This window comes from Trachurus trachurus (assembly GCF_905171665.1).
Source record: "Trachurus trachurus genome assembly, chromosome: 8".
Taxonomy (NCBI): Eukaryota; Metazoa; Chordata; class Actinopteri; order Carangiformes; family Carangidae; genus Trachurus; species Trachurus trachurus.
The window spans coordinates 14,918,369-14,946,274 of record NC_139905.1 but is presented as its reverse complement, the minus strand read 5'-3'; the positions used below and the strand labels follow the sequence as shown (position 1 = coordinate 14,946,274).

General features: G+C 47.2%; 1 protein-coding gene across 1 annotated transcript in view; it reads right to left on the bottom strand.

Annotated features, from left to right (window-relative positions):
* bahcc1a (BAH domain and coiled-coil containing 1a) overlaps nucleotides 1-27,906 on the bottom strand; it is a gene marked incomplete at its 5' end in the record, with an annotated part of 60,666 nt that overhangs the window by 9,832 nt on the left and 22,928 nt on the right. Inside the window, 17 exon segments of the mRNA XM_083976764.1 lie at nucleotides 78-251; nucleotides 1,236-1,430; nucleotides 1,562-1,796; nucleotides 2,104-2,218; nucleotides 5,128-5,241; nucleotides 5,448-5,584; nucleotides 5,742-5,911; nucleotides 7,162-8,091; nucleotides 8,916-9,261; nucleotides 9,731-9,750; nucleotides 9,753-9,929; nucleotides 11,425-11,583; nucleotides 11,709-11,908; nucleotides 12,022-12,136; nucleotides 12,960-15,359; nucleotides 15,560-15,685; nucleotides 22,740-22,918. Coding sequence (XP_083832890.1) covers nucleotides 78-251; nucleotides 1,236-1,430; nucleotides 1,562-1,796; nucleotides 2,104-2,218; nucleotides 5,128-5,241; nucleotides 5,448-5,584; nucleotides 5,742-5,911; nucleotides 7,162-8,091; nucleotides 8,916-9,261; nucleotides 9,731-9,750; nucleotides 9,753-9,929; nucleotides 11,425-11,583; nucleotides 11,709-11,908; nucleotides 12,022-12,136; nucleotides 12,960-15,359; nucleotides 15,560-15,685; nucleotides 22,740-22,918 — 5,792 coding nt within the window.

Below are 27,906 nucleotides of genomic sequence, written 5' to 3'. Positions count from 1 at the left end.
CACAAAACAGATGCTTCCCATGAAGATGTAGGGCGGCTTTGTTCACTTATAAATCAGTTTTCAAAGGACGGTCTTACCATAAAGCTCCTGTCTCTGCTTTTTGTTCCTGGCTTTCTGATTGGCCTCCAGTTTTACAACAGATGAGGGACTTGGACCTGTCATGGATGAGCTGGAAGTGACGTCTCTAGGGTGTTGAACTCCATAGTCTTGACCTTCATCAGTGTCATAACTGCCTTCCTCTTCTTCATCGTCTAACAGAGATAGAAAACATTGAACCATTGAGACGGTGGGTTTTATGAACTTACGAGGCATCAAATCCATCTTTGAAAGTCATTACCAAACACTGAAGTTCTTTAACTTCCTCTCCATCATTTCACAGGGACCTCATTAGCATATAAGTAAATAGTTTAACTGTTCATAGAAATGATGTATGAAGTGCTTTGCCTCAGTGGTATTTCCTGGTGTGAGCCCACATGCTACAGAGCTAGTGTAGCAGGGGGTGTGGGAGTGAGTTTGTGTGTATGTGAACGTTTGTCACCGCACTAACTCAAACAACTCCTTGGCCCAGTCAGCTAGTCTCCAGAGCTGTCAAAGCCTCTCCCAGGCAAGTGTCCACAGCTGTGGCTGTACATCTAGCCCAGATCAGCCAACAAGGCCGGTCACTGAGGTGTCGAATGTCCACGCACACCCCTGTCACCTAACACCTTTTCACTCACCTCTGATCGCTTTTAACATGATTTACAAATTAACAAACAGCATGCCTGCATTGCATTTTGTAAAATGACACCCCATTCAACACGTTTGCGATTCTATGCTCAGATATAATTATGTCCGAGGTTGTTTTCTTGACTTTTACCTTGAAACAAAATAAATGTGCTTAAAGCACTGTACTCGTTTTATGTTTCTGTGTGGGGTTAATGTTTGTCGAGACTTTTCCAGCCACCCAGACCAAACTTAACAGGTGGTTCTTCCATCACTCAAATAACACTTTCATAGCTAGCCAATTAGAAGTTCCCAGTCCACCTCACTTGTCTGTCTATGTGGGAGAGAAATGGAGAAGTAAGTCAACAGCCTCAGCACAGGAAGACATGCAGACCTCACACAGGAAGGGTCAATCCCAGGGCTGTCTTGTTTTCAGAGGACAATGTTTACTCCTGAGTCGCAGGTTGCCATGGCTCGTTTCAGTTCCTATCCCTGAGTGTGTCCCATAACAAACTCATTATTCACTGCCTCACCTTGATCAGAGGAGTCGCTCTCTGCCGGGGAGCTCTCTCCGTCCGCCGTCGCCTCCTGTCTCTGGCCACGGAGAGCCCTCGGTCTGGCCTGGCTCAGACGGGAGGAACCCTGTGTCAGGGCGGTAGATCCCTTTTTACGTCCACGTCGCACCAGTCCGGTCCAGCTCTCCTGGGGGCCGCTGTCCACGCTGGCTGCTGAGGAAGTTTGCAAAAACAATCACAGTTCAAATCTGGGTTAAGAGTCGTCGGTGTATCTTCAGAAATTCAACACTGAGTGAATGAATGAACAAAGCAGCGTGGTGCACAGTTGGGATTGCCTTGTCTACCTGTGTCACTTTGTCCCCCTGATTCTCGCCGGGATTCAACTTTGCCCGTGCCCTGGCTTCTGTGTCCATGCTTGGGGTTGGAGTTACAGTGGGAGACCTCCTTGTCCCTGGAGCAAGTCCCTGAGAGATTCTTTTTACCCTGGGCTTTCTGTTTGAGCTGAGCCACATCACTGGCCAGCTTGGAGCTGAGAACGCTGTGAAGACTACTTTTTCTGCAGCCCTGCGCTTTTATCTGCTGCAACAGAGAGAGATGAGAAGAGCCGGTTACACTGCCGGTCACAGCAGCCGCGAAAAGCATCAGAACGTCAGAGGAAGAGGACTCTCATTTGCTCACACACAGAGAAGAAAAAAGGAGTAGTAGAAGGCCCAATGAAAAAGATATTAATATGGAGAGCAGAGGATTTGACTCCTGAGGGTGGCACCTAATTAGAAATAGTGTGCAACAAAAGAATATATCAAACACAAAGACACAAAGAACGAGTGCCCTCTTTCATTTCTTGTAGCATGGAGGACAAAAAGGAGGACGACGAGGGGACCCTGACCTGTGTGCTGCTAAGTTGCTCAAAGCCTCGACTGGACAGCCTCTTCTTCCTTCTCTGGCTGTCTCCGCCTCCTCCTAGATCCTCAGGCGACAGCGCAAGTCCCGCCCCCATCGACCTGCCAGTCAAAACAAGGGAGAGGCATTCATTAGAGAAGAATGGCGGTGGTTTGAAAGAAGAAAGAGGGGGTAGAACATCAGAGGGGAAAACAGAGTTGAGTCACCTCTCTGTGGGATCTAATAACTCCCCTCTCTCTGTCTGATGAACAGAATGACAAAAAGGACAAGGAGAGCCCAGTGTCTGAACCACACACTTGGAAAAATTTGGATCTAACAAGGAACCTGGGATTGTCTGAGGGCAGTGTGGCATAAGAAGCCTTAACGCTATATCTAGGGAGTGTCCTCGCAGCCTGTGAAGCACTGCATAGCTTTGAAAGATACAGTGAATGGTTGGAAGGCATTGCATTTGTATGCAGCTCCATTGTTCTCAGCGAATATCATAGCTCTCCAGTTGCATTTTTATATCACTGTGGCACACTCTTTCCCTTACACTGAGCAGCATCACAGGCCAACCACTCCAAACGCCCTTGAATTTCCCTCTGGAAGGCTGCCCGTAGACCACACCGACGTGAGCCAGGCCGTGCTCAAACAAAAGATTACCTTCCCCTCTCCTAGTGTGTGTGTGTGTGTACAGCCTAGGAAATGTACATGGGAAGCGCAAGTGTTTAAATGTAACAAAGATAAATAAAGTAACTAAAATCTCATGTTAGTTTGCATACTGTTTCACAGAAAAGTCTTTAGCCACACACTGGGATCAAACATACTTTCTCTGTTTGTGTGTATTCAGCACAGGGACACAAAGTGTGTAAGTTGGCCTTGATTATGTGTAAATCTCATAATCAGAGTGTGTCAGAGCTCGTCTGTGGCAGAACACGGAGAGAATGAAGGTGATTGTCGGGGAGTTGGACTGTCTGCCCACTGACTGACAGGCGAGTGACAGAGGTGGCAGTGAAGTGTGAGTTGTCCCTCTGAGGCAGATCCCGCCACGGCTTGCCTTCCGCTGCTGACAAACACAATGTGACAGAATCCCTCCCCTCTGTGGGGGGTTGGTGGGGCTGAGTGCACAGTGACTAATTAAACAGAATTGATTAGCAGGGTTTTCTGGCGAGCTGTAGTTCTCTCCAGCACCCCCCCTCCCTCTCCCCAATCAAAGCAGCGCCCACAAAGGACCCCAGCGCTCTACCCACAGGAGTAAAGCAGGCACGCACAAAAACAAACAATGCCTGCATAAATGCTCATAAGCACACAGCTGTATCCATACCTAATTGCACAGATTCATAGAATGCACAGGCAGGCAGGCTGGGGGTTGAATGCATTGCTCACTCAAGACAGAGCCACACACACACTCCCAGTGGTTCAACCAAAATAAAGTGTGGAGGAGTGGAGGAGACGCAAAAAGGCTGGAGTGTCACCCACTGACCCACTGCCCTCCATCATAACACCCGAGCGTCAGCATCTTGTAGAGGCATGAGTGGCAGGTGCAGTGCATGTTTTTACATAACCCTGCCATGTAACGCAACATGGGGCTAATCAGTCCCCAGTCTGCTTCCCTGTTCCTCGTTCAGAAGTGTCATGTCATTCTCCACTGCATTGTGCGCACACACATACACACATCAGCAGACACAAGAGGGGCTGCACTCTGGCTGCCATGAAAAAGTTAAAAGCACCTGAGCTGTGGCTTAGATTTTAAATACAATAGAGAGACGAGTGCAGTTTACTGTACTGTAGCCTTTACAACACCCCACTACCCCCGTGTCGGCCCCAACCCTCCCCTCCAATGCACTCCGCTGCAGGGCCCTGGCCCGTTACCCTTTCATTTGGGTGTCATTGTCACCCAGCATCAGCGTCCCCACTCTGATCAGTGCTGGCCTGGCGAGAGGGCAGGGGTACACGAGTGGAAGGAGAGTGGAGGTGACATTGCGGCGGGCAGCTGGGAACGCTATGGACCGTTGCCCAGAAACCACGGTGAGGAAAGAAGAGAGAAGAAAAGATGGAAGGAGAGAGAATGCTGCGAGGTGACATTTAATGCTCTAAGCCTTTCCAAACCCTGATGACAAGGCTAATTGAAGCCTGACAGCAAACCTTTATCCCCTAGACTCTTTTGGTTTATCAGTTCCCCGGCCAACACCAAACAGCAATGGTAGCCCTCGCTTCAACTAAAGCTGACGCATGCACTTTTTAAAATGTCATCAATACATTTTGAAATAAAGTAAGGCTCTTGTTTCTTGAATATTCCGATCTTTTTTTTATATCTTAATTTTATTGTATTTTTTCTCACTGTATTCCACTAATTGTTTTTTTTTTTTTTGGTTTGTTTTTTTTCCCACCGGACACACACATGTTGTATGAAAGCTCTAAATGTCAGCTAATCTCTGTGCCTGTACTGTCTGATCGTCACATTATCCTTTGGACCCCCAGTGACCCCGTGGGGCTGTAATGGCAGTGGTGTGTCACATTCCTGCTGCTGGGACAGATTACAGGAGAATTCACAGTACTCTAATTACATCTTCTGCCTGTCATCTCCCTCCAGCCACCCCCCCCCCACCCCCCCACCCCCAACCCCCCACACACACTCCCAACCCCCCTTTCTACTCCCCCTTTCCAAAACCGGCTAAGCTCAACATACACGACAGTAAACCCACTGTGGTTTACAATTCGCTGGACTGAAACCTAATAAGAGCTATGTGCAGTTTTCTAGGTATAGTGAAGAGCAGTATAGTCAAGCATACACAGATTGTTCTGTAATAGTACACATATGTGCAACTGCCACCAATTATGCACCAATTAACGCCAGTGTTGATTAGATTAAAAAGGGTTCAAGTGGACTTCCTTGAATGGTTCAACTGTATTCTCCCATTTCCTGTTTATGCCAATGAGAGGCAGCCCCTGTACACCAGTGATACAGCGGGGCTTATCAGGCAAGACTGGACCGCATCCAGCCAGCGGAGATGTGCCGACTGATACTCACTTGACTTTTCTTTGGCCCTCAGACAAGGACACTGGACCTGTGGTGAGGGTGGGTTTCCGCTTCCTTGGCCGCCCCGGCCCTCGTCTTGCCGGGCTGCGAGGTGTTTCCTCCTTCCTGCTTGCACATTGCAGATGTAAACACACAAGCCGGCGGAAAGGAACTCTTGAGATTCTACACGTCTAAACTCTAAAGATCGGCATAGCAAAGAATACAGAGACAAATGCTCTCTTGACAAGCAGAGTTTTTTTATTATTATTTAAACCTTTTATTGCGAAGGGTGGAGATATGCTTGAGGTAAAACAGGATAAGGTCATACTCACTGATGATCGTGCTTCCTCTGAAGTTTGGCCAACTCCTTTTGCTTCTCTTTATAGCGACGCTGTAGCTCAGCCAACTTCACACGCATTGCCAGCTCTGGTCCGTCCATTGTTTCCATGCTACCTTTGGCCGGGCACACCTGATGTACACATCATCAGTGGTTATTTTTAGCATTAAAAACAACTTTGACAATTACAAGTAAAACCCTTTCTCTTCCTTAGGTTGTGGATACATCTATTTTAAAACCCTCTAGGATCTTTCCATTCACAAAGGGCGCACTACAGTTGCAGCCTTACTGGTTCATTGCGAGGTGTCCAGCTGCATTTCCTTCGCAAATTGAGGATCTTGCGGGCTGGGAAGTGTCGCCCGGAGCCCGCACTGCTGCCTTCTTGGGAGTCCATCTCCAGTGCACGGGCTGTGGCCAGCGTGGCGAGGCTCTGGAGGTCAAACAGCAGCAACTCCTCGTCTGTTAGGGAACAACAGATTTAGCTCAGATTGATTTGGAGATACTACAACTGAACTAAAACCATATCTGTGTATATGCATAAAAGGAACTTGTGTTATAGTGAGTGGATAGCGGAAACTTCAAAACTTGTGGAAGTGGCTTATAATTTCAGCAGGAAGAAAGACATTGAGGGAAACTGTGCATATTAAGCCAGCTGGGATGGCAGCCAAGCCATACAAATGGAGAAACATCACTTTTTTTTCTCAACATGACACTGTCTTTACATGAATAAATAGAATAAAAAATTGTCATATTCTCTTCGCTTGTTTTAGTACTTGTTTTGGTAAAGACTATTGTTCCAACATGTGCCACTTCCCTGAGCTGTCAACGGTATCGCATCACAGAGACAACATCACTGACTGTGGAATCAGTTGATGATACCTTTTTTTTTTTTTTTCATAGACGCCTCTTTTGGGAGCAGTTAAATGCATTAGGATGCTGTGGTAAACACAAAACATCCTTTTGCATGAATAAAAAAAAACAAAAAAACACATGGCGCTTTGAAAAACAAGGAAGCTTTTAAAGGCACTTTAAAACAATGGGGTCTAATTAGCCAGGCAATGCTCCAGGGTGCTGAAAACATCGACTGCTTTTGTGATTACACACTAACTTTCAGTAACATGTTGTGTTTGGGAGAGAGGAATGCCAATTGGTGTGTCTCTTTTTTTCCTTTTTTGTTAAAGGGTGTGTATTTGCAGTTTAGATGTGTGCATGTGTGTGTGTAGGGGTTTGTGCACACATGTGGATCAAACGGCAGCAGGATGGAGAGACAGAGACAGCTCCCTAAGGAAGGCTGGAAGGGAGAGCAAGAGTGAGTGAGAACGGGAGGTGTACACCCCTCACTGGTGGTTCAGCCCTGTCCTCCTGCTTCTCCTCCCTCTCCTGAGGCCTCTGCATCGTTAGAACAGCCTTTTAGGAAATAAAAGTGCCTTTAACACACCAAAGAAGAGGAACGGCAAGCAGGCATGCAGACAGCTTCTCTGGGGACGTGTTAGAATCCACCAGAGGCTCTTGAGACCAGCAGGAAGAGAGGAGTATCTGGGAGGGAACGCGGAGCGACCGAGGCTAGGCCTGAGGGGGGAGTGGGACTTTGTCTCAGTGGACACAGAGGAAAAGGAATGTAAACTATGGGAGATCAGTGCATTTTGCAGATATGACTATGTTTCTGTGTGCATGTTAATGTGTGTGAGTAATGGAAGACTGCCCCTCACCCTGGCTCTTCCCGCAGGTGCGCTTTTGCTGTTGCAGCTCCAGATCTGCCAGCTCACTGAGGAGCTCCATACCCTGGTGGGGGTTAGGCTGGGATGGAGCGACTGATGGGGTGCTAAAAGGGAACAAGGGAAATGGCGGCACGTCTGTGCAGAAGGCAGCGGCGATCAGCAGCTCCAGACTCCAGTAGCAGGGCACGAGAGGTTTTTGGGGCGCAGCAACAGTTGCCTGGCCGGGGCTGGGGGGAGAGGCCGAGGGTGGGGAAAGACACACCGAGGCGTCATCAGTGGTCATCTCCTTCTCTCGCTGCTGCTCGCTGTCCTTTGCTCCCTCAGTGGCCAGGGACTGTGGCACTGGGGCTGCAGGGGAAGCTGGGTCAAGCTCGATGATGGTGGGCAGCTCCGGCTCCTGCTCTCCAGGCACGTTGACCTTTTGAGCGAGCTCCACCTGGCTCCCCTCACCCACTGCCTCATCATCCTCTTCCTCTTCCAAGTTGATGACAGCTTCTGGCCTTTCAGGCTCCTCTGTTGAAAGGGGGACTGGACAGGAAGCAGCCTCGCACACTGGGCTCTCCGCAGGGGGGCAAACCAGCACCTCTTCCTCAGCGGGCCCCTGCTCCCCCACCTCCTTCTCCCCAGGCACATAGTTGGCGGCTACCTCCGCCTCCTCCCTCTGTTCCAAGACTCTGTCAGCCACTCTTTCCTGCTCTGCTTGCTCCACTTCCTCAGGTGGGAGTGGGTCTGGGAGGGGCCTGACCACTGCTTGGCAGTCTAGCTCCTCCCCCAAGCTGGAGAGGGACTGGGGAGCATGCTCAGCAGGCTCCACCTGGACTGCTTCCAGGTCGGCTGGCTCAGCCAGTCGAACATCCTGAGGGGAGGGCCCGCTCCTGTAGCCCATGGCAATAGCAGGGTAGGTGTATCCAGGAGGCAAGTCTATAGAAGGAAATAAATAGAGATAATAGATTCATCAATTGTCATCATGTCATACACAAAAATACTTCATTATGCTGCTATTTAACAAGTGATATTCTAATTGATATACAACAGAAAGGAGTGCTGCATTTAGAGCTGTAATGCAAATCTACTGTAAAATCCTCAAACATCAGGATCACTCTAACTTAACTCCCTTGCTACCTTTGGGGTCACGAGGGGTGAAAACAGGAAAAGGAAATGAAGTGGCACTCTGCCTTGATCTCCCAGGAGTGGGGAGGGTAGAGGACCACATGCAACCTTGTGTGAGTGTGTTTTTTTTTTTTTTTTTGAAGTGGGCCAGGCCTTTGGTTTATCAGAGCGCCTGACACAATTTCTTTCTCACGCGCTGCAGCCGTTAGCTAGACGTTAATGATGATGAAGAGAGCGCGGTGCCTGTGGGGGTGGAGGAGAGGCGAGGGGGCTGATATTGAGGTGTTTCTTAGTCATTACTGAGGTAACAGTACTGGAAAGCCCCAGTTCAGCTGGCAGCCATTTTCTGTAGCTTTGAGCTGTTCAGTCAATCAGGGGCTTGCCAACACAGCCACCCACACATATTACAACAACACCGGCAGGAAAAGCGCATTATTAGCAGCAGTGGCTATTCCAATCACCACTGGGTATCATGTACAAGGTGCTGCTATGAGAACACCCTGTCATTATTCAGCTGCTGTGTCGGACTTATTTAGCTTAGCATTTGTAAATAACAGCATTTTAAACTGGTTCTTTTACATGCTTACATTTGATTTTGCTCATACACATTTGTACGCTTTTGTTTTTGTGCTTACCAGGTTCCAGAGACTCTGGGTAGTCCTGTGGGGGCTGTCCCTCTACTCTCTTGTCCTGGGATTCAGCCCCCTTGGGCATCTGGGGTGGGGCGGGGCTGATGGCAGGTGAGTGAGGGGCCGCTGCAGCAGGGCTGGGAGCAGGGCACGGCGTTGAGGGAGTGCTTTTCGGATGGGGTCGCAGCGAGGGGGACTGGCAACAAGGGGACAGGTGAGCAGCGCAGGCCCCAGGGGGAGAGGTGTTCCTCTGAGGCGGGTTGTAAGAGTAGGGCTTCGCGGGTTTGGACGTTCTTGGTTCCGAAATGAGTTCCTCCAGTTCAACTGAGGGCTCATTCGGCCTCTTCTGCATCTATGGCATTAAAAAAAAGAGAACAACTTTCATTTCTGGAGCACCACATGATTCCTGAGGATCTCTGCAGAATAGCAGTGTAATAACAAATTCCTCGCACTCTTAGTCACTGACACAAAAAGCTACTTGCTCTGCAGCCTATATTCAGTGATTCACTTCATCCCTGTGAGAAAATCAGCATATCCCAGAAAATATTACTGGAGTTAAAAATAGATTAAATAGTCATGTGAGAATTTAAGCTGATTCATGACTCACTGAGTCTGCTTGAAACTTGATCTATTTTGTATAGATGAATAGATACTGTATCATCACCTGTACATTGTGAGTGGCTTGATGTTGCATGTCCATGCCATGCATAGCTCTGTGCTGTTGCTGCTGCTGTTGTTGCTGCTGTTGCTGTTGCTGCTGCTGTTGCTGCTGCTGCTGCTGCTGCTGTTGTTGTTGCTGCTGCAGCTGCTGAGGTTGTGACTGTGGTTGTGGTTGCTGTGACTGGTGGCTCTGGTGCTGATGTTGATGCTGATGTTGGAGCTGTTGATGTTGCTGGAGAGCATACAGCTCCTGTTGCCGTAGAAACTGGGACCGGGAGTACACAGCAGGATGTTGCATGTGGGAGGGTGGGCCCCGGGCGCCATACACAGGGGGCCACAGCCCTGGCTGCTCCATCACATCTAATGAGAAAAAAGGAGGAGGAATGTGACAGAGGGGGCTAACCTTAAGAACAAAAAGACATACACACTTTTCCTTTGGATTCGCACACACCAAGACTATATATACGCTCAACGCACAAACATACGACATTGTTTTATCCATATCTCTCATTATCTACCTCCCACACAACCATTTCAAAAACAGTGCAACCATTATAGATAATTTAAAAATCACTGTATTCGAATTTTAAAGTAACAACATAGACAAATCTTTAAGGGAAAAAAAAAAGATTTTTGACTTCACAGAACAACATCTCCCCAGGCAACAGTAATCCCACACCCCCGCTCCCCAGCTCTGAACAGAAAGCTGTGTCTTAAGAACTGCCTAGAGAATTTACTGGAATGCTGTAAAAAAGTCATGACAATGATGAAATGCGAACAGATGATGGTTATGGGCTGATTAGAGGCCAAAACACTGGGATAGAAATGCATGTTTGTCTCTCCGGAGCATTCAGCGCAGGCTTTTCAAGGAAAAGTCCCACCTGCCTGGCCAAACCAGGAGGTGGTCTGCGAGAGAGCCCAGCAGGAAGCTTGGTTCCCATGTCTGTGGTTGGCCCTTTCTCATTATTTTACTTTAAGGACTAGTACAACTTTATGTGGGTGATGTGTATGACAGAGGTCCCACTTGGGTAGTAGTGGGTTCATGCTAAAAGAATTGCATCTCTTCTCTTCTCTGTATTTAATACACTTCTTTCTCATTAACAGTTATGTCCAAATTGAATCGCTCTTCCATCCCCTTTTTGCCGAGACACCGCAGAAATCCTTGTTCGGTGACATAAACTTGGATACGCAAATGTTTCCTGTGGGAAAGCTTTTGAGGATGCTCTTCCTTTCTCAGCTGAAACTCCCGTGGAGTGCAGAGGGAAACGTACCGTTGAAGATTGTGAGCTAATTAAATTTTGCCGCCTGTTCGCTGAGTACGTGTCTACAAGGACTTTTGAGAAAGCAATGTTTCCCGTACTCTCACACATCCACTTCCTCTAATGTTGTTCTCAGTCTGTACGTGTGTATGCACGTGTGTGTGTGTGTGTGGTGGGTGCAGCCTGACCCATTGAGAGCACTATTCCTGCTGGGCCAAGCAGGTGGTGTTCAGGAAGTAAGTGTGTGTGTGTGTGTGTGTGTGTGTGTGTGTGTGTGTGTGTGTGTGTGTGTGTGTGTGTGTGTGTGTGTGTGTGTGTGTGTGTGTGTGTGTGTGTGTGTGTGTGTGTGTGTGTGTGTGTGTGTGTGTGTGTGTGTGTGTGTGTGTGTGTGTGTACTATGTCTATGATTTACAGACAGGGAGTAGAATTTTGTTCTCTTTCAAAATGAATATGTGTGGGGCAGAGAGAGAGGCTACATAACGTGTGTGTGTGAGGCTGTGCATGCATAGTTTGTGTGTACTTGGCAGACAAATTTGTTGACAGTGTGTTATAAATATACTTGGCTTTTCAGTGGAAAAAGAAAGGTTTTGACATACCCAGGTGATGGGTCGCAGGGTGGGCTGGAGGCTCAGTGGGCAGGACCACCAGCTGGGCAGAGGGGTCTTGAGGCAGAGGCAGGACCGGCTGCAGAGGCCCTGGCATGGCTGCAGAGAATCCTGGCGGCAGATTCTGGTGCAGAGCTGTGTGACCTATACCTGCTTTATGGAGAAGATGTCGGTTTAGATTATGTATCCATCGCTTCTCATATTAAAAAAATAAAAGCTACAAATATATTATGATCACCATTACTTATGTTCTAAAAATAGTAATATTATCTTACCATAAGAGTGTCCCGTCATCCAGAGGGATGGGCTTCCAGTTCTTGGCATCCAATGATGGTGAGCAGAATGTGCAGCAGGATCTCCTAATTGGCCAGACTGGAGGGAAGTCCCGCCTGGGACCATGAGATGAGAGGTGAGGTCACCGTGACAGCTGTTGGAGGGATGGATCCTTGCGAACTCCACCCTTTCCTTATTATCCCTGACATCAAGAGGACAAAAAGATGAGGAGATACAAACGAAGACCAGTACATTGGAAATTTCCAACAAACTGATATGAATTCAGTATTAGGGACAGGGTTCACAGCTGCTTACCTGATGTATGTATCTCTCTCTCTGTCCAAGCAATTCAGACCTATTTGCTCCCCACTGATCCTCTTCCTCTCCTCCTCGGCGGTTGGATCAGAAGGATACATAGAGCGGGGAGGTCCTGTGAGACAAACATTAATTTAACCATTAGCTTTTAGTGATGTTACTCTATTCCCAAGTCTCCCACCGTTTTTCAAAACACTGTCACAATTCACACGAGACTTATAGTGAATGTACTTATTCCTTTGCCGCACCATACACATTTTATATCATACTCTTCTAAAGCCACGTTGACTTGGCATTTTGGTTTTACTATACATGGATGTGTTCCTCAGAGATGAAATCAGTCTTCCATTGATATGTTTATATCAAGAGATGGTATATGGTATCACAGGATTTCTCTGCTATCCACTGTTTTCAAAATGACACCATGGATGTGGCAGTGAGTACCAACCCAAACAAGGACACAGTTATACAGGTTATATGCCATAGTTAGAAATTGTTGCTTCAGAATTTATTTTCATTGTGGCTGATTAATTCACTGATTTTTCTGAGATTTACTCAGATTTTATGTCCTGGAATCCAAATAGCCATTTATATATGGAGTTCCATATTGTTGTTTAAGGGTAAAAACAAGACACCAAATCAAAACTACTAATCAAACTAATTGATTGGCATGTTTTGGTTTTTTTTACTATGGAGGAAATCATGTTTAAACCCATGATCTAAAAGCTGGTGTGAATTATATACCACATAGTCTTATTGCAGTCTTATTTATGTCATCACTGCAAAAATGTTCAACATTATTCAAGCTTTTCCAGCTTTATATCTTTTTTTTTTTACCCTTCATAGCAAGGACATTAACAGGTCGTAGATAAGAAAAAAAAAACACCCGTCTCTGCTCCCTGCATCTCATTTATGCGACAGTGACCTCGACTGCTTACCTTTCACAGAAGGATGTACCCTGCCCTGCCGGCTGTTTGGATGACTGTCTGCCGAACGACAAGGTGGCTCCCTTTGTCTGGCCACCGCCACCGCAATTCCCACCGGCGGCTGCCGCACCTCACTTTCCCCGTGACCTGCTTCCCCCATATCCCGGCTCCGCCCACTGTAATCAGGGCGCTCGTTGTCATTGGCTGGGCCCTTCCTGGAAGGTAGTGTCTGTTTGTTGCCCTGCAGGGCGCAGCTCCCACCAGCAGGACCTGATTTGAGGCTTCCCAGCCCCCCAAAGGGGCTTTTCTGCGAGAGGAGCAGTGGCTGTTGCTGGTTGCTGTACTTCAGTAAGCTTTTCATTGCACTGCTCTCCCCCTGGGTTGGACCCTGGGGCTCAGGTTGCTGCTGTGGCTGTTGCTGTTGCTGATTGAGAGGAGGTGCAGGGGGAGGCTGGGGAGGAGGCAGGCTCATAGAGGGCTGCTGCTGCTGCTGCTGTTGTTGTTGCTGCTGCTGCTGCTGCTGCTGCTGCTGCTGCTGCTGCTGCTGGGAGTGTTGTCCACCAGCGTTCCCTAACTCCATGTAGGACTTCCTCTGCTCCTCCTCGGGTTGTGACATGTGGTGGGGAGGCCTCATGGCCCACGTTGGCACCGGGGGCTGCTGGTGGTGGTGCTGCCCACTGCTGTTGCTGTACCCATAAGGAGACATGTCCATCTTTCTTTTTAGCTCCTGACTAGTCCCCTGGTTTAACTCAGCAGGAGATGGAGCATCTGGGCCAGGTCGGCCATGTTGCTGGTGGCGTATCCTGGCCACCTTTTGGCCGTCTCTTTGTAAGGAGCAGCTACCTCCTGGGCCAGGGCCATGGGCTGCTGCAGCCCCAGTATGCTGACCCATGCTTTTACTTCCAAGTGGGGAGGAGTTTGGTGGGGGTCCTGAATGGGAACAGTCTCTGTAAGGAGAAGTGTTTACAGAGTGAGGAACAGAGTGTCCAGCCTTGGGACCCTGGGGCAGCGAGGGTCTGAACACATCCATGTCCACACCACTGTTGATACACTCAGCACTGCGCGATCGTACAACCTGGTGTTGCTGTTGGGAATGTGGAGGTTGTTGTTGTTGGGGAGGTGGAGGAAGCTGTGAGGGCTGAAGGTGTTGTTGGTGAGACTGCATCCAGTCTGGGGCCTTCTCTGCCTTTCTGTACTGGTGTTGCTGCTGCTGCTGCTGCTGCTGTTGTTGTTGTTGTTGTTGCTGCTGCTGCTGCTGCTGCTGCTGCTGCTGTTTCCTGTGCCAACTACTATGGTGCCCACCACCTCCATTCTTTTCTATTACCTTGTCCTTGGCATTGCTGCCTCCCCCTCCTCCACCCGCACCCTGGCAGTCAGGGTTACCAAGCTGGAATGGCCCACTAGTTTTGTCCCCCAGGTCCGCCACAGATGGCACAAACGTAGGTCCTGTGACTTTAGGTTCTCGCCCCACATTGGCTGGCCCCCTCTCATGCGAGGCAGGGTTGGCTAGAGGAGCTGAGGGGGGCGGGCAGAAGAAGTCTGGATGGTGGTGCGTATGGTGGGAATGATGCGGGTGGTGTGGGTGGCTGGGGTGGAGCTGAAGGCAGTGGAAGCCCCCTGGGTGAGGATGCGTATGGGGGTGAGCATGAGGATGCGGGTGGGGGTGTGCCCCGCCGGCAGCAGAGCCCATGTGTAAGGGAGGGGGCACAGAGTAAGACAGAGAGTGGTGGAGCGGTGCCTGACCTCTCTCCAGACAGTCTGAAGGTTGTTCGCTGATCCTCATCTCCCCACTTATCCCCTCTTTGGTGCAGCGACCATTGCCGCTGGACACCATATGTCTCCCCTGGCTGCTCCCCCCGCCACCCATACCTCCTAAGGCCGTGCCCTCCCCTCCACAGCTGGACATGGAGGCCTTAGCCCCCGCTCCAGTTCCTGTATCTCCGTTTTGCATCTTGCCATTGTGCAAGCAGGCACTTAGGGGCTTGCCCATACTCTGTTGGTGGTCCTTGTTGTACTCCATCGTGAGCGCTGCCTTGTGCCTCTCCAGGGCCCGACTGTTGACTTCTTCCAGGGGCAGAGGGTGCTGTGGGTAGTGTGGGTGCTGTTGATGGGGGTGGGAATGGTGGTGGTGTGTAGGCTGGGATGGCTGGTGGCTGTGGTGCTGTTGTTGCTGCTGTCTCTCTTTCGCCTCCTGTTTGCTACTGGACCTCTCCTTGTCCTTGACTGGTACCCCTCCTCTCTCAACAGACCCTTCTTTAAGACCCTTATGTAGACCTGTCACCACCCCTCCATCTCTGTCTCTGCTGCAGGACCCCTGAGAGTGGCCTGAACCTGCCCTGGACATCGGTGGCAGACTGTGATTGGCTGAGATGAGAGGAGGCTGGGACGGGAGACCTCGAAGATAGAAGTTCTCTAAGAGAAGAGGGAGGACAAATACATTAGTCAAGAGAGGAAAAGGCAATGACAGAATTAGATTATTCAGCTCTCATGATAGTGTCCCTAGGCATCCTTATATCAGTGTCCCACATCAAATTACAACATACCATGTTGTATAAATTGGATTTAAATGTCTTATTTCTGTCTGATTGAATTTTAATCATCACGCGCCTCACCTTTTTGGGTGTCATAGAAACGGTGCTGCCCATAGAGAACTCCACTGTTGGCATGGTGATCCAAGTGGCTCATGGGAAGGAAAGTGTGGGCCAAACTCCCTGAGAATCGAGGATACCCTGGAGCTGCTGAGACAGATAGCAGAGAGAGGGAAGGAGAGAATTGATAAGACAGGACAATAACCACCAGGATGCAGTTATCCAGACTAACCCAGTATAATCCTTCAGGTCCAATGCAGCTGGTGGTGTTCATACGCAAATAAGTACTGGCTCTGCCTGTCATGTTTGCTTTTTTTGCCCGAGTTTAGAATGTAAACAATACAAGACAAGCTTGGAGATTACTGTGATGTATGAAATTTGTCTTTGAAACATATGGGCCTTTCTTTATCTCTCTCTCAGAACTGGCAGTGACACCTCTGTCTATCTGAATGTGGTGATAAAGATGGATTTGAAGCTTGTGTTTGCAATGAAGTGCGAGCCAAGCAGCTGACCTTTACTGACCTACGCCAGGGGTAAAAGGTTGTGTGGATGTTGGGCCTGTAAGCCAGTACACCTGGGCTTATTGCATCAAGTCCATCTGGAGGACATTTACACCACAACCAAACACTAGAGTCATTTTGCAGCCGGACAGAGGTGGAGGAGAAAGAAAACATGAAGGGAGATGAAAGCCTTTCCCCCATATTAGGATAAAGAAGCACCATCACTATGACAACGTACTTACTACATTTAGGTAACAACAACATCAAACAAATCAACAGAAATTAAATTAGCTAATCTCAAGTGTGATTATTTTTTCACACAACTGCATGAAAAGATTTAATAATAAAATCAAAGTACTGTAAATTATAAATAGGGCAGTATGGGTATGTGCTGAAATGATTTAGAAACAGCAATGCTGAACAACTAATCCAGTGAGTGATATTAAAAAAAAAAAAATAATATATATATATATATATATATATATATATATTTTATATAAATAATTATATTGTGATTGAACCTGTGCCATATGCTACATCCGACATACTGGTAACAGCCCAGCAAGGTTACATATACCAGAACCCAGAGGAGAAAACTGTAAATAAGCCAGATCTGCCCCATAATTTAATGGTTCCTTTTTAAGCACATGCCCCATCTACCCACCAGGTTAGATACAAATTATTTTATTAGTTTTTGTGTATTCATGCTGACAGTTTGACAGACACAGGTGAATATATAAGAAAAGAAAAAGAAAACTTTGTTCAATCGCTATAGTAAACCAGTATCCAGAAACATGTGGTATTATTTTGTGTTTGCGCTTGTTTTCTCATCCGTGTGACTGTGATCAGGACAGACAGGTCGTCTAACTGTCCACCAGCTTCACATATATCTCTGTGACCTCCAAGTCATCTACAGAAGTCCAGGTGCTTCACGTCTCCTTTTCCCTGCTTTTGCACCTGTTTCACCCTCCAGCCTCACTTTCAAACACAACTCACAGATGGAGTGAAGCAAGGAGGAGGGGGAGAAGGAGAGGAAAACACGGCTCTACGAGCTAAATGAAAGACAGACGTATTTGTGTTGGCAAGCGCGCGACCTGATCCCGGAAAGCGCAGATGCAGTTCATTTGGCCCTCTGTGTGTGTATGTGTGTGTGTGTGTTTGCACAGTGCCGCGGTTTTTACAGCAGCTCCGAGTGTTGAATGTCTCACTTTCTGCCGATGGAACAATGGGCCGATGCTGTGAGCCGGCTCTGGGGAGGGAGGAGTGTTGTGGTGGGCTTAATGACCTCGTCTCAGAGCGGCCTCCGCATCCTCCCATCTTAATTAATGAAATGCACAGAGAGGGCAAACAGCCCAGCAATAACACAGGAGGTGCTGTTTTCTGAGGAGGGCAATGGGGCGATAATTACATACCCTCACTTCTTTTTCTCTTTTTTTTCTTCTTTCACCTATTTTTCTATCTCTCTTCCCTCTCTCCTCTTTTGTCTCTGTTTCTTTCTTTGCTGTCATGATTAATAAGCGCACACATTTATGCCAATTCATCTACAGATGGAGGAGGGGGGATCCTTTGTTTAAGCAAGACGTTTTTCTCTGGTTTTGGGAGGGAGAAAAGCAGAGAGCTGTTTGGCAGTCTTTATCCAAGCTGGGAGAGGGGCTTTTTTTTTTTTTTTTTTTTTTCTGCGGCAGCATGTTGTTTGTGAGCGTGACGATTGACGGCGTAATCCCTTTTCACAGCGTGGTCTGGCTGTGCCCGATAATGCCAGCCCGCTCAGTTTCAGCATGCCCTCCATTGGGGCGGCAAGAGGGGGACTGCTGGGCACGGCAGAGCCCATTCAGCCATTAATCTGGCCAGGACAAGGGAAGCTGCTGCTTCTGCTGCTGCTGCTGCAGGCGACGTGAGCAGGGTCTTAGTGCAGTCTGCTGACTGCACAGCAGCCTCACTCTCTTTTGCTCCCTCCACACATTCACACACACACATAAGCAAGTCAGCACTGGAAAGTGAATGACAGAGGGGAGTTCACAGCGCATGCCCTCCTTTCCACGGGCGGAGCAGGGGCGAGAGGCAGAACAAACAGAGCTGCATCCCAGGGAGGGATTTCCACAAGTTCTGAAGGTATTTCTCACAGCATGGTGGGATGAGAGAAGCGGGGGGCTGGATATAGAACAGCACCTTGAGGCAGAGGCAGAGCATTAAGCCTCGCTGAATTAGAGGCAGACGACAGGGTACGTCATTACCGTCCTCTCTCCAGCGCCCATATACCTGCTCTGAAGACGCCAGCCAATACAATAGTTGATGAGGGGCCTTTTCAATTGTACTAAAATCCAAATTACATAATGGCTGACTTGTGTATTGTCTCCAGGGAGATGGCTGTAACATTTCAGAGATAGAGAGATAGAGGGACAGAGATAGAGCATGGCAGAGGAAGACCAAGAGGAGAGGAGCAGGCTGAGCTGCCTGTCAGGTCTGCTAATTGAGAAAAAGTGACAGAACCATCAAGACACAGAAAGGGAGGAGAAGAGGAGAGGAGATGAGAGATGTTTGGTGGAGGAGGGGCAGTGCCGTGGTGGATCTCTTCAGGTTTGACTAATTGAAAGGAAGGGATGCAGGCTGGCACAAGAGAGAGAGAGAAAGAGAGAGGGAGTGAATGAAAGAGGCAGGACTATGTAAGAAAGAGGGGGGTGGGGTGGGGGTGCAGCTTAAATCCCACAAAAGGAAAAGCTAGCAACTGCTCACAGAAGGAAAGATGGACAAGTGAAGATAGGCTTGGAAAGGCGTATCAAACAGAAGTGGATTAGACAGGTGTGTGCCGGCAATTGTGTGTGTGCACGCATGTGTGTCTATCTGTGTGGTATGTGTGGACAGAGATATGAGACTGCGATTGTTTTTGGCATAGCGTAAGAAGTCATTTGGACCACAGCCAGCTGGCCTCAGGCCTGTGAGGAGCCTGCAGGTTTTTTTTTTTTTTTTTTTTTTTTTTTTTTTTTAGTTTGCTTTCTTTTTTATTATTTTCTTCAATTTCTCTTTTTCTTTTTTCTGTTGACTTGATCCAGTGTTTTTTTTTTTCTTTCTTTTTTCAAAGTCAGATAGTTCCAAACACAAAAATCAATCCTTCAAAAGCTCAGTGGGCATAATCCATTTTACCAGGTGTTATGAAAAACATTTTACATTACATTTAATAAAACACTCACTACACTACACCTGTCCCTGTTTTTCTATCTAGTTCTTTTTTTCCTTTTTTGTTTTGTTTTTGTTTTGGCTTTTATCTCTGTCTTCTTAGTGCCACTCCTCTCTCTATGGCTGTGACAGTGAGTCCGCATCTCCCTTCATCAAATGAACAACACACAATCCCATGTGTGGTGCGCACAATGGCTGTTAGTGTTTGGCAATCAATCTGAGAAGAGAATCTGAAACAAAAAACCTCTTTTAATCCAAACTACCCTCTGACATCATGAAAGCCACTAATGGTTTAGTTCTTGGCACTGTCCCCTTCTACAAATACCTCAGCATTTGTAAGGCAGCGTACTGTACACTCTCCTTTTCCCAGCACAATAAATCTTTAAGCAAAAGTTAACACAGGACTTCTCTGTACCACATTCGATGACTTCTGCCAAAGTTATCTTGATCCAAAGGACCAAACCACCTCTGTTATGTGGTGATGTTATTTATAGGTGTGCTTAATGTGTCACTCAGCTAATGGTTTGTCGCTAATGCTCCCAATAGAAATGTGGTCTGTATGCATGACTTAACTGGCCCTCTCTGTATATGTACTCAGACCATGTTCACGCTAATGCGGATTAAGTTTAAAAACACATCTTTTTTCCCTCTGATTTGAGCATTGGAGCCCAGAAACTGAGCTTTGGAAGCTCTATCCTAATTGGACTTTTGTTTCAAAGACATGGTCAAAGTACTTTTGCTCAGCCAACTGTCTGTCATGTTAATTTCAGCGATGACTTACTTTGTGTTTCGGGAGCCAATCAGACAATGCATGCGCTGCCATAGACTTTTTTTTCTAGTTCTATTTTGTAACTGCAGGAGCATAAAATAGGAGTTTGATCAAGCAGATCAGTGAGGCAGGTTATGACGGCATCAGTCACAGGTTTATGATGCAATATTAAAAAAAAAAAAGAATCAAAATAAACCAAGCAGAGTAGCCATGTTTGTCAGAACTATTAGTTCGCTCGCTGTTTTTTTTTATTACTATTATTATGATCTATATAAACAAGGTTTTCTTTTCCAGGCTCATTTGTAGAATAGCACTAAAACAATTAATTTAATTTACTGGAAAGTTTGGCCATGGATCGTGTAATTAGTTTTTGGTGCAAATTCAGTTTCTATTTTATGTCCAAAAATAAATAAATATATAAATGAAAATACACACACACATTTTCTCATGCACTTCTGCACTCAGTGAAATAACAAAAATATATCTGCCAAATGCATCCTCGATGTCTACCACAATGTGGTTATAGATCCAAACGTAGATTAAGCATTCCTTAATATTTTCCATTATTGAGATAAAATGTCCAGATAGGAATGCTGTGTAGACACACAAAAACATGTTTGGCCTCTCTTCATCTCCACTGTAATTCCATTATAAAAGCATATGATGGTTATTGTACAGAAAAGAAGAATTTGGTCTTAATCTACTTATCAAATAAAGGTTGAAAATAAATAACAAACAGACAGATATCTGTTAAATGTGCTCGTGATTCAGCATCATACACTCACAGTCCACTATGGGAAAGCATTTATCCACACTAAGTGACTGGTTAGCAAGTGACTAATGAGATCATTGTTATCGATTGCTTGAGACATGGTAGATTTTAGCTCTGTAATCTGTGGAAAATGTGTCAGAATAATAGCACAGACAAAGACATTCTGCACCATGACAGGTTTATGCCAGAGACACCAAGATCATACAATAATCTTTGAATACATATTCGAGCTGCTATGCTTAGATTTGCATGCAAGCAGACAAAAAAAAACCCAGACAATATTTTTTAAGGTTACAAGTGACACACTAATGCACCAACACACACGCACACAAGTCAGTGCCTGCTCTGCTCTGCTGCTGGTGGGGTTCTGCTGACACCCGGAGAGAGGAGGCGAGAGTCTGGGTAATTGTGCCGCTCATTTTGATGACTTGCTTTTTATGCAAAACAGGAAAAAGACAATATGCAATTATCTTGAGGAGGGAACAGCTGAATGTGGTTGATGAACAGTCTGGATTCAATCATGCTCTTAGTGCGTTATATGCAATTAAACTGCAATAGAGATAATGGCCTCCATTGCCAACTGAGTAATAATCCCAGTCATAATCACCTCCATTACTTTTATTAGGCTTGGCATTATCATCATCACTCTTATTAATATTATTCTACTTTTCCAAAAGAAGAACGTCTTTGACAATGAAACCCTGAAACTATAAGGTAAAAAGAAACATTGATGCCCACAAAATGAGTTTGGAGGGAAAATGTTCCTGGCTGAGCTGATATCTTATTCGGATCTATTCTTCCTGTCTCCATGTTTATTTGAAGAGGCGTAGAATTTCACCTTCTCTCTCCGCTGTAGCAGCAGCCCACTGACTCAACCCCTGGTGGTCAGAACATGAGAGCAAAGGGGGGAGGGTTGGTTGGAGGATAAGGGAGGGTGGGAGGTTGGGGTGGCTGGGAGGCATCCACTGGCCTAAACACACTTGGAGAAGCAGACAGCATCTCAGCTGTGGTGCGCCCAATCAGCCCCGGCAACACATCACGCAACTGGGGCGCCGCTGATCAGTGACCACAAATAAATGCTCCCCATCCCCTCTCTCTCCTCATCCCTATGGGCTAACAGCTGGGTTATTCTTAGAAATTAAATAAATAACAAGAGTCTGTCAACTTCAAAGACCGCGGTTCACTGGATTGATTTGGGTGGCCATCACATCGCGTAATTAGCAAAAAGATTATGAGCAGGTAAATCTGAAAGCGACAGAAGTGAAGTCACAGGAGAGCAGGCCATGCGTTAATGTATCTGTGGGTGGCACTGGGTAGGTCTTACATTTATCTGTCATCCTTAGCATTTGAATTCCCGAAATACCCAAGCAGATTAATCTCTCTACTTTATCCTTGTCTGACTTTACTGGCTGTATCTAAGCAGAAATGTGAGGCGCTGTGCTCGGCGCGTGTATGTTTATATTTGCCTGACAGTGCACACGTGTGTGTGTGAGTGTGTGGCTGGGTGATTTTGTGATGCTGAGTGTTGGGTGGGAACCACCCTATTAAGCTGAGATGGAGACACCAGCTGAAAGCTCTGCAGTCACTGCAACTTTTTACAGGCCTGCATTGGCGCGTGCTGCTTCAGAGAGCCCTGACTGACATTCTTGCTGACGTGAATCGAATACTGCAAGATTCCTTGGCTGAACTTTTGACCCTGTGTCCCCATCCAGAAACCATGGCATGGTGCTCCATCCCAAACATGCTGGGCCAAGGCTTATTTCGGTCCACAAATAAAAGGGTGGGAGCCTGGCCCTTGCTACACGATTACAAGCCGCGCTTCGGTGGAAACTTAACACTACCCAAAAATACACAATATCAAGAGTAACATTACACTCTGTAAAGCTCTGTCCCAATACTGCCAAGACATGAATATCACCTCATCCAGACGATGCGGTCAGATGAGGAACTGTGGGGTGTGTGTTTGTGTACATGTGTCATTTGAGGTACCTTCATGCGAATGGGGAAACCAGATTTGCGAGGCGCTGGAGTGGGGTCCGCCCCGGAAGGAAGGTGAGGAGGGCGAGGAGGGCGGCCGGGAAGGGTGAGACGGGTGGGAAGGGGGGGAACCCAAACTACTGGCCAGAAAGGTCCCCATGAAGGAGGCGGAGGAATTGCCCATCAATCCACTGCCTGCATTCCCACAGGGACAAAGGTAAGGAGAAAAAAAACATGGTTAGAATTAGAGTAGTGCATGTACGCTGTGACCGAAAGGAGAGAGAGCGAGAGGAAAAAAAAAAAAAAAACCTGTATCAGATCTAGATGTAGATGTAGAAGGATGGAGCCCACTGGCCCTCTAGGTGGAATCATTAAACCAGGCAGATTTGATCGCTGCTCTAGGGAGAGGATGAATGAGTGAGAGAGAGAGAGTGTGTGTGTGTGTGTGTGTGTGTCTGTGTGTGAGAGAGAGAGAGGAAGAGTGTGAGACTCTCCTCCCCCTCACTGACAGCAGAGTCCTCTCTCCCCTCGTCTTCTCTCCCCTCATACCGCCTCTCCCCATGGGCAGACAGAGGTCTCATCTCACAGCTGAGCACACACTTTCTCAGGCTCTCTCCCTCTCGCTCTCACACACTTTTGCTCCCGCTCCCCAGTGTCCCTTTCTCAATTTCTCTCCCTCCCTCCATTATCTTATGCTCTCCATCTCTCACTTTCATGCCCTCAATCTCTCTTTTTGCTCTGCTCCATTTCACCTCCTCTCCGTCTCTCTCTCTCTCTCTCTGTCTCTCTCTCTCTCATTCTTGCTTTTCTCTCTTACTCTGACTGTCCTGGACTTTTTCTTTCTTCCTCGGTTCCATTTTGGTGTTTCACTCCTTTTTTCCTTCCTGCTTCTGTTTCGTCACAGTGGCCCTTTTCTTTCTCCCTCTTTCCCTCTCTCTGTCTGACACATAGCATTGCATTGCTTTGTTCTTTACCATAATGATGGCACCAACAGAGCAATCTGTCCCTGGCTGGCTGAACTATGTGTTTAACAAGACTATGATGAGTAATTGACCATTCGTAGCACCGCCCGTGTGACTGGGGGCTGATTGTCTATTATGCATTGCTGGGCAAGCTGGAGAAAACACACTGATTAACCACTGCTTAAATTGCATTCCCATTACGCGCCCGCCAGTGCACTTGAGCGAGGGGCCCGGGTGCCCGGCTCTTTGCACATTTATTTCCCCCAAGTCACACTGCCGTGAAGTCTCATGCATATGTATGAGGATTCCTGGATGAGAGCACACATGCACATACTTGCACAAACACACACATTTGTGTTTCATACATTGCGCGCGCAGAGTTAGCTGTGAAAACGCAAGGGAGAGCGACATGGTAAAAATTCATTATCAGCCCCTCATGACGAGCTGATCTAACAAGGAACGCTGTGTGATTTGATTTTCTTTAAACATGAATCAGTCCAAACATGAATCGATCCTTTTCTGGGACTGTGAGAACAATTGCGAGGAAGTCTTAATCAGTCAGGCAGTGAGTGAGCACATCCTCTGGGCAGACAGCAGGGATAAACCCATCAGTCTGCCGCTTGCTCCTGCACCAAATAGGCTATGGCTCATGGGCCAGAGCACAGGCAGGCAGACGCAGACACAGACACACACACACACACACACACACACACACACACACACACACACACACACACACACACACACACAATAGGCATGGATACACTTTCTCGCAGACATGCTGATACACCTCTGTCACACTTTGCACCACAGCCCCAGACAGGTGGAAATCCCCCACAATCCCCAACCTTACAGAGCCTTACCTCAAAAACTACCTGAAAACCAGCTCTATGTGTGTGTGTGTGTGTGTGTGTGTGTGTGTGACTGTTCACACATGGGTCCATCACAAAGTTGTAGAAAAACAATCAGTCACCTCTGCATTTAAACCTACTATGTAAATGCTTCAGTGCAATATAGTCTCTGAAATTAAGGTCCTTATTTATTGATACCAGTGTCTATTACTGATGCTTACTGCATTGTGGCCAGTGAATGTATAGTACATCCATTCACAGTTTATATCTGAAGATATCAATTGCCAGTAGCCTAGTATTTCTTGAACACACTCTGATCTGAGAAATCAGCTTGGAGAATCAGTGGGCAGTATTTAAGTCAAGTGATCTGGAGATCTGCTCTCACTGTGCTCAATTTTGTCTCCAAGTCATTTTTAAGGATGGATTATTTTGGCCAAACTTAAGTGTAAAAAGGTTCGGGAAAAATTCTCGTGAAAAATTGTCTGTAAAAGAAACTGAGAAAAACTGAGAAAAACTGGCAAAAACTTTAAGTAGATGGTCTAAGAAAACAAAGGATTATTGAATATTGTTGTGGATAATTCTTATTCTGAAATTTCATTCAAATTGCTGTCTGTTAAAATCTTACCTCCCTGATTATAATGCATTGTGGGTATACCACCCTCCCCCCATGATGTCACCATCCATTGCGATATTTCACAGTAAACATTATTATGTGTTCAGCAGACTTGGACCAACCCCACCGCTGAACTATTATTAGCTATTATTTCTACCATAATTGAACAGTTTATCTTTCAAACCGCATTTTTAAACATGGACACATGAATTTCCCCTGGGGATGAACAAATATGTTTCTGTTCCTCTCTGCTATTTTTATGAAACATTTTGCATCAACCGTATTTTTCTGATGTGGTATAGAGATAAAACTCAAAGTGCAGACAAACAAACAATGAGCGAACATCCACTTCCATTACAAACACTTGCAGTACAAAGAAGACAGAAATGATGTGGAGGACTTTACAAGGCCTTCAGCGAAGTAGGAATGGGTGCTATAGCAACAACGTGCATGTAGGTGTGAGGCACTGAGTTAGCCTGATGACATACTACAGTATCCTTGTTTCGCTCCCTTTTCTACCCCCCACCCCTTTTCCCCTCTGTCCTTCTCCGCTGCCACCTCCTGTCACCTCTGTCCCTGCGGAGCGCTCCTGGCACAGCTCTGTGGAGCGTGGGGTGGGGGTCGGAGGGGGAGGGACTGGAGGGGGTGGATTATGGCCAACGTGCTCACCAGGCACACATCCAGCCCCCATCATCCAGACACCCAGGGCTCCTGTATGGCACCGCCTTCCACATTGCTCACTCGCCGACACCCCCCTCCTACTTCTCCTCCTCTTTCTGTGTGTCGCCCTCAGGAACCCCAGCTTTCCTCAGCGCCTCCGGCTCACATAAATCAGCTAATCCTCCTGCATTATTAACAGCCTCACCCCAGAAAGAGAGAGAGAGGAGGAGAGAGACATAGAGAGTGACAGGGAGAGGCCACGAAACCCCTCTTCACACACCGAGAGAGGAGAGAGCCTCTGCCAGGAAGACAAGGAGAGAAGAGGGACAATACATACAAAGGGGATGTCTGGATGTCAGGCAAGGAGATCTTTGAAATTTAAACTGATGTTAGGGGAGGAGGATCAGATCAACTCACACATGAAACCCTCCCACAACACAACCGGATCAAGCTTCTAAACAATCCAGTTAAGCCGTGGGGTCAGGACAAGGAGAGGGGCTGACCACTGCTCCAATCTGAGCTGCGGCAGGTACAGAATACTAAAACAGTGGCCTTCACCTCTGTCACACCGTCTGCTTGCTGACTCCGCAACCTGTCACTCTCACTAAGTGACCCCTCCCTGTGTGTTTGTGTGTATCGTTCGCCTCCTGCGGAGAATTATACTGTGCATGTTGCTGCGCAAATGTCTGTCCTTGTCTTGCAGTTCATCCGAATGTTCTCACACCAGTCACACAGCACTGGTGCGAACTTCCTCCCTGGACCCACTGAAAGCCTAATGAATCAGAGGTGTTGGTGAGAAAGCACACATGCAAAGGCGGCTCCAATTTGGGTGCTGACCAAAGCAGTGCAGAGCAAGTGGGGTGAAGGTCCGAGGCATGACAGCACTCACCATGGCTGTTTATTTAACAGCTGATTAAATGGTGACATGGATCCAAGGGGCCTGCCACTGCTATGCCAGCTCCTTGGAAGTTGTGTTTTCTCTGCCTGCATTTTTTTTTCTGTTTTTTTTTGTTGAAACCCCTGTTTATTTATTTCTCTGGTTCTTAAGTGGTGCTAGCGATGCACTTGCATGGGCTCTTAAGAAAATCGGGTCATGTGCATCCTAATCGGCGCCGATCCCTGACAGTGATGAAGATTAATCCTATTAGATAATTAAAAGAGAAAGGGGCACTGGGATGCCCACCCCCCTCCCTGACATCTAAACATCCCACCCTGACTCCATCTCTAAAAACGTTGCGTTCAAATGGGTTCAAACATACAAACAAACACAGAAATATTGCAGAACCTCTGGAGGTGGAGGTGTTAACTAGTGCTACTGTATCGCTCCGGCGTGGGTGAGTAGGGTGAAGGAGTCCAGTTTGTGCACAATAATAATAACAACAACAACAACAACAACAACACAAATGCATACACACACAGTAACGTGCCCCCCCCCCCACCTCCCCGCCTAGGATGGCACGGAGTGAGCAGCAGGAGGAGAGGCGGAGCAGGGAGAAGAAGGCCCAGTTGTCATGGGAACGAAAGAGAAACAGCGCTTGAGGCAAGGAGGCTGAATGCTAGCCATTACAACAGCAGTGGGCAGATGCGGTTGGTCAGTGTGATGCTCAACAACAACAGCCCTCCCAACCTACCTTGAAATCCCACCCAAACACACATACACACACCTTTACCCCAGGTTTAATCTGGTTTCAATTGTTATGCTGCTGGGAGTGGGGCTCTCGTAATCTTTGCCCTGTTTGGGTCACTAATCTGCTCCAATGACTGCCCCTACACATTTATGTAACCAGAGGATCAGTGGTTGTTTGGTGTCTTAAAAAGGAATTATACAATAATGGGATATAAAAGGATTCGTCTTTGTGTGGGCCAAGAAGTGATGGGGGGAGGAGGGGCTGAGAAGACAACAAGCACCCACCCACAACACGTTGTTCTTTTGAGTGCTGGGAATCAGATCAAAATTTCCTCCTGGAGAAATGCACACCCATTCATATGCACTTGTGTGCTTGAGCACAACGAGACACACACACACACACACACACACGCGCGTATATCTACGGTTCTACCTATTGTCTAAGAGAAGATAAAGTACAATTATT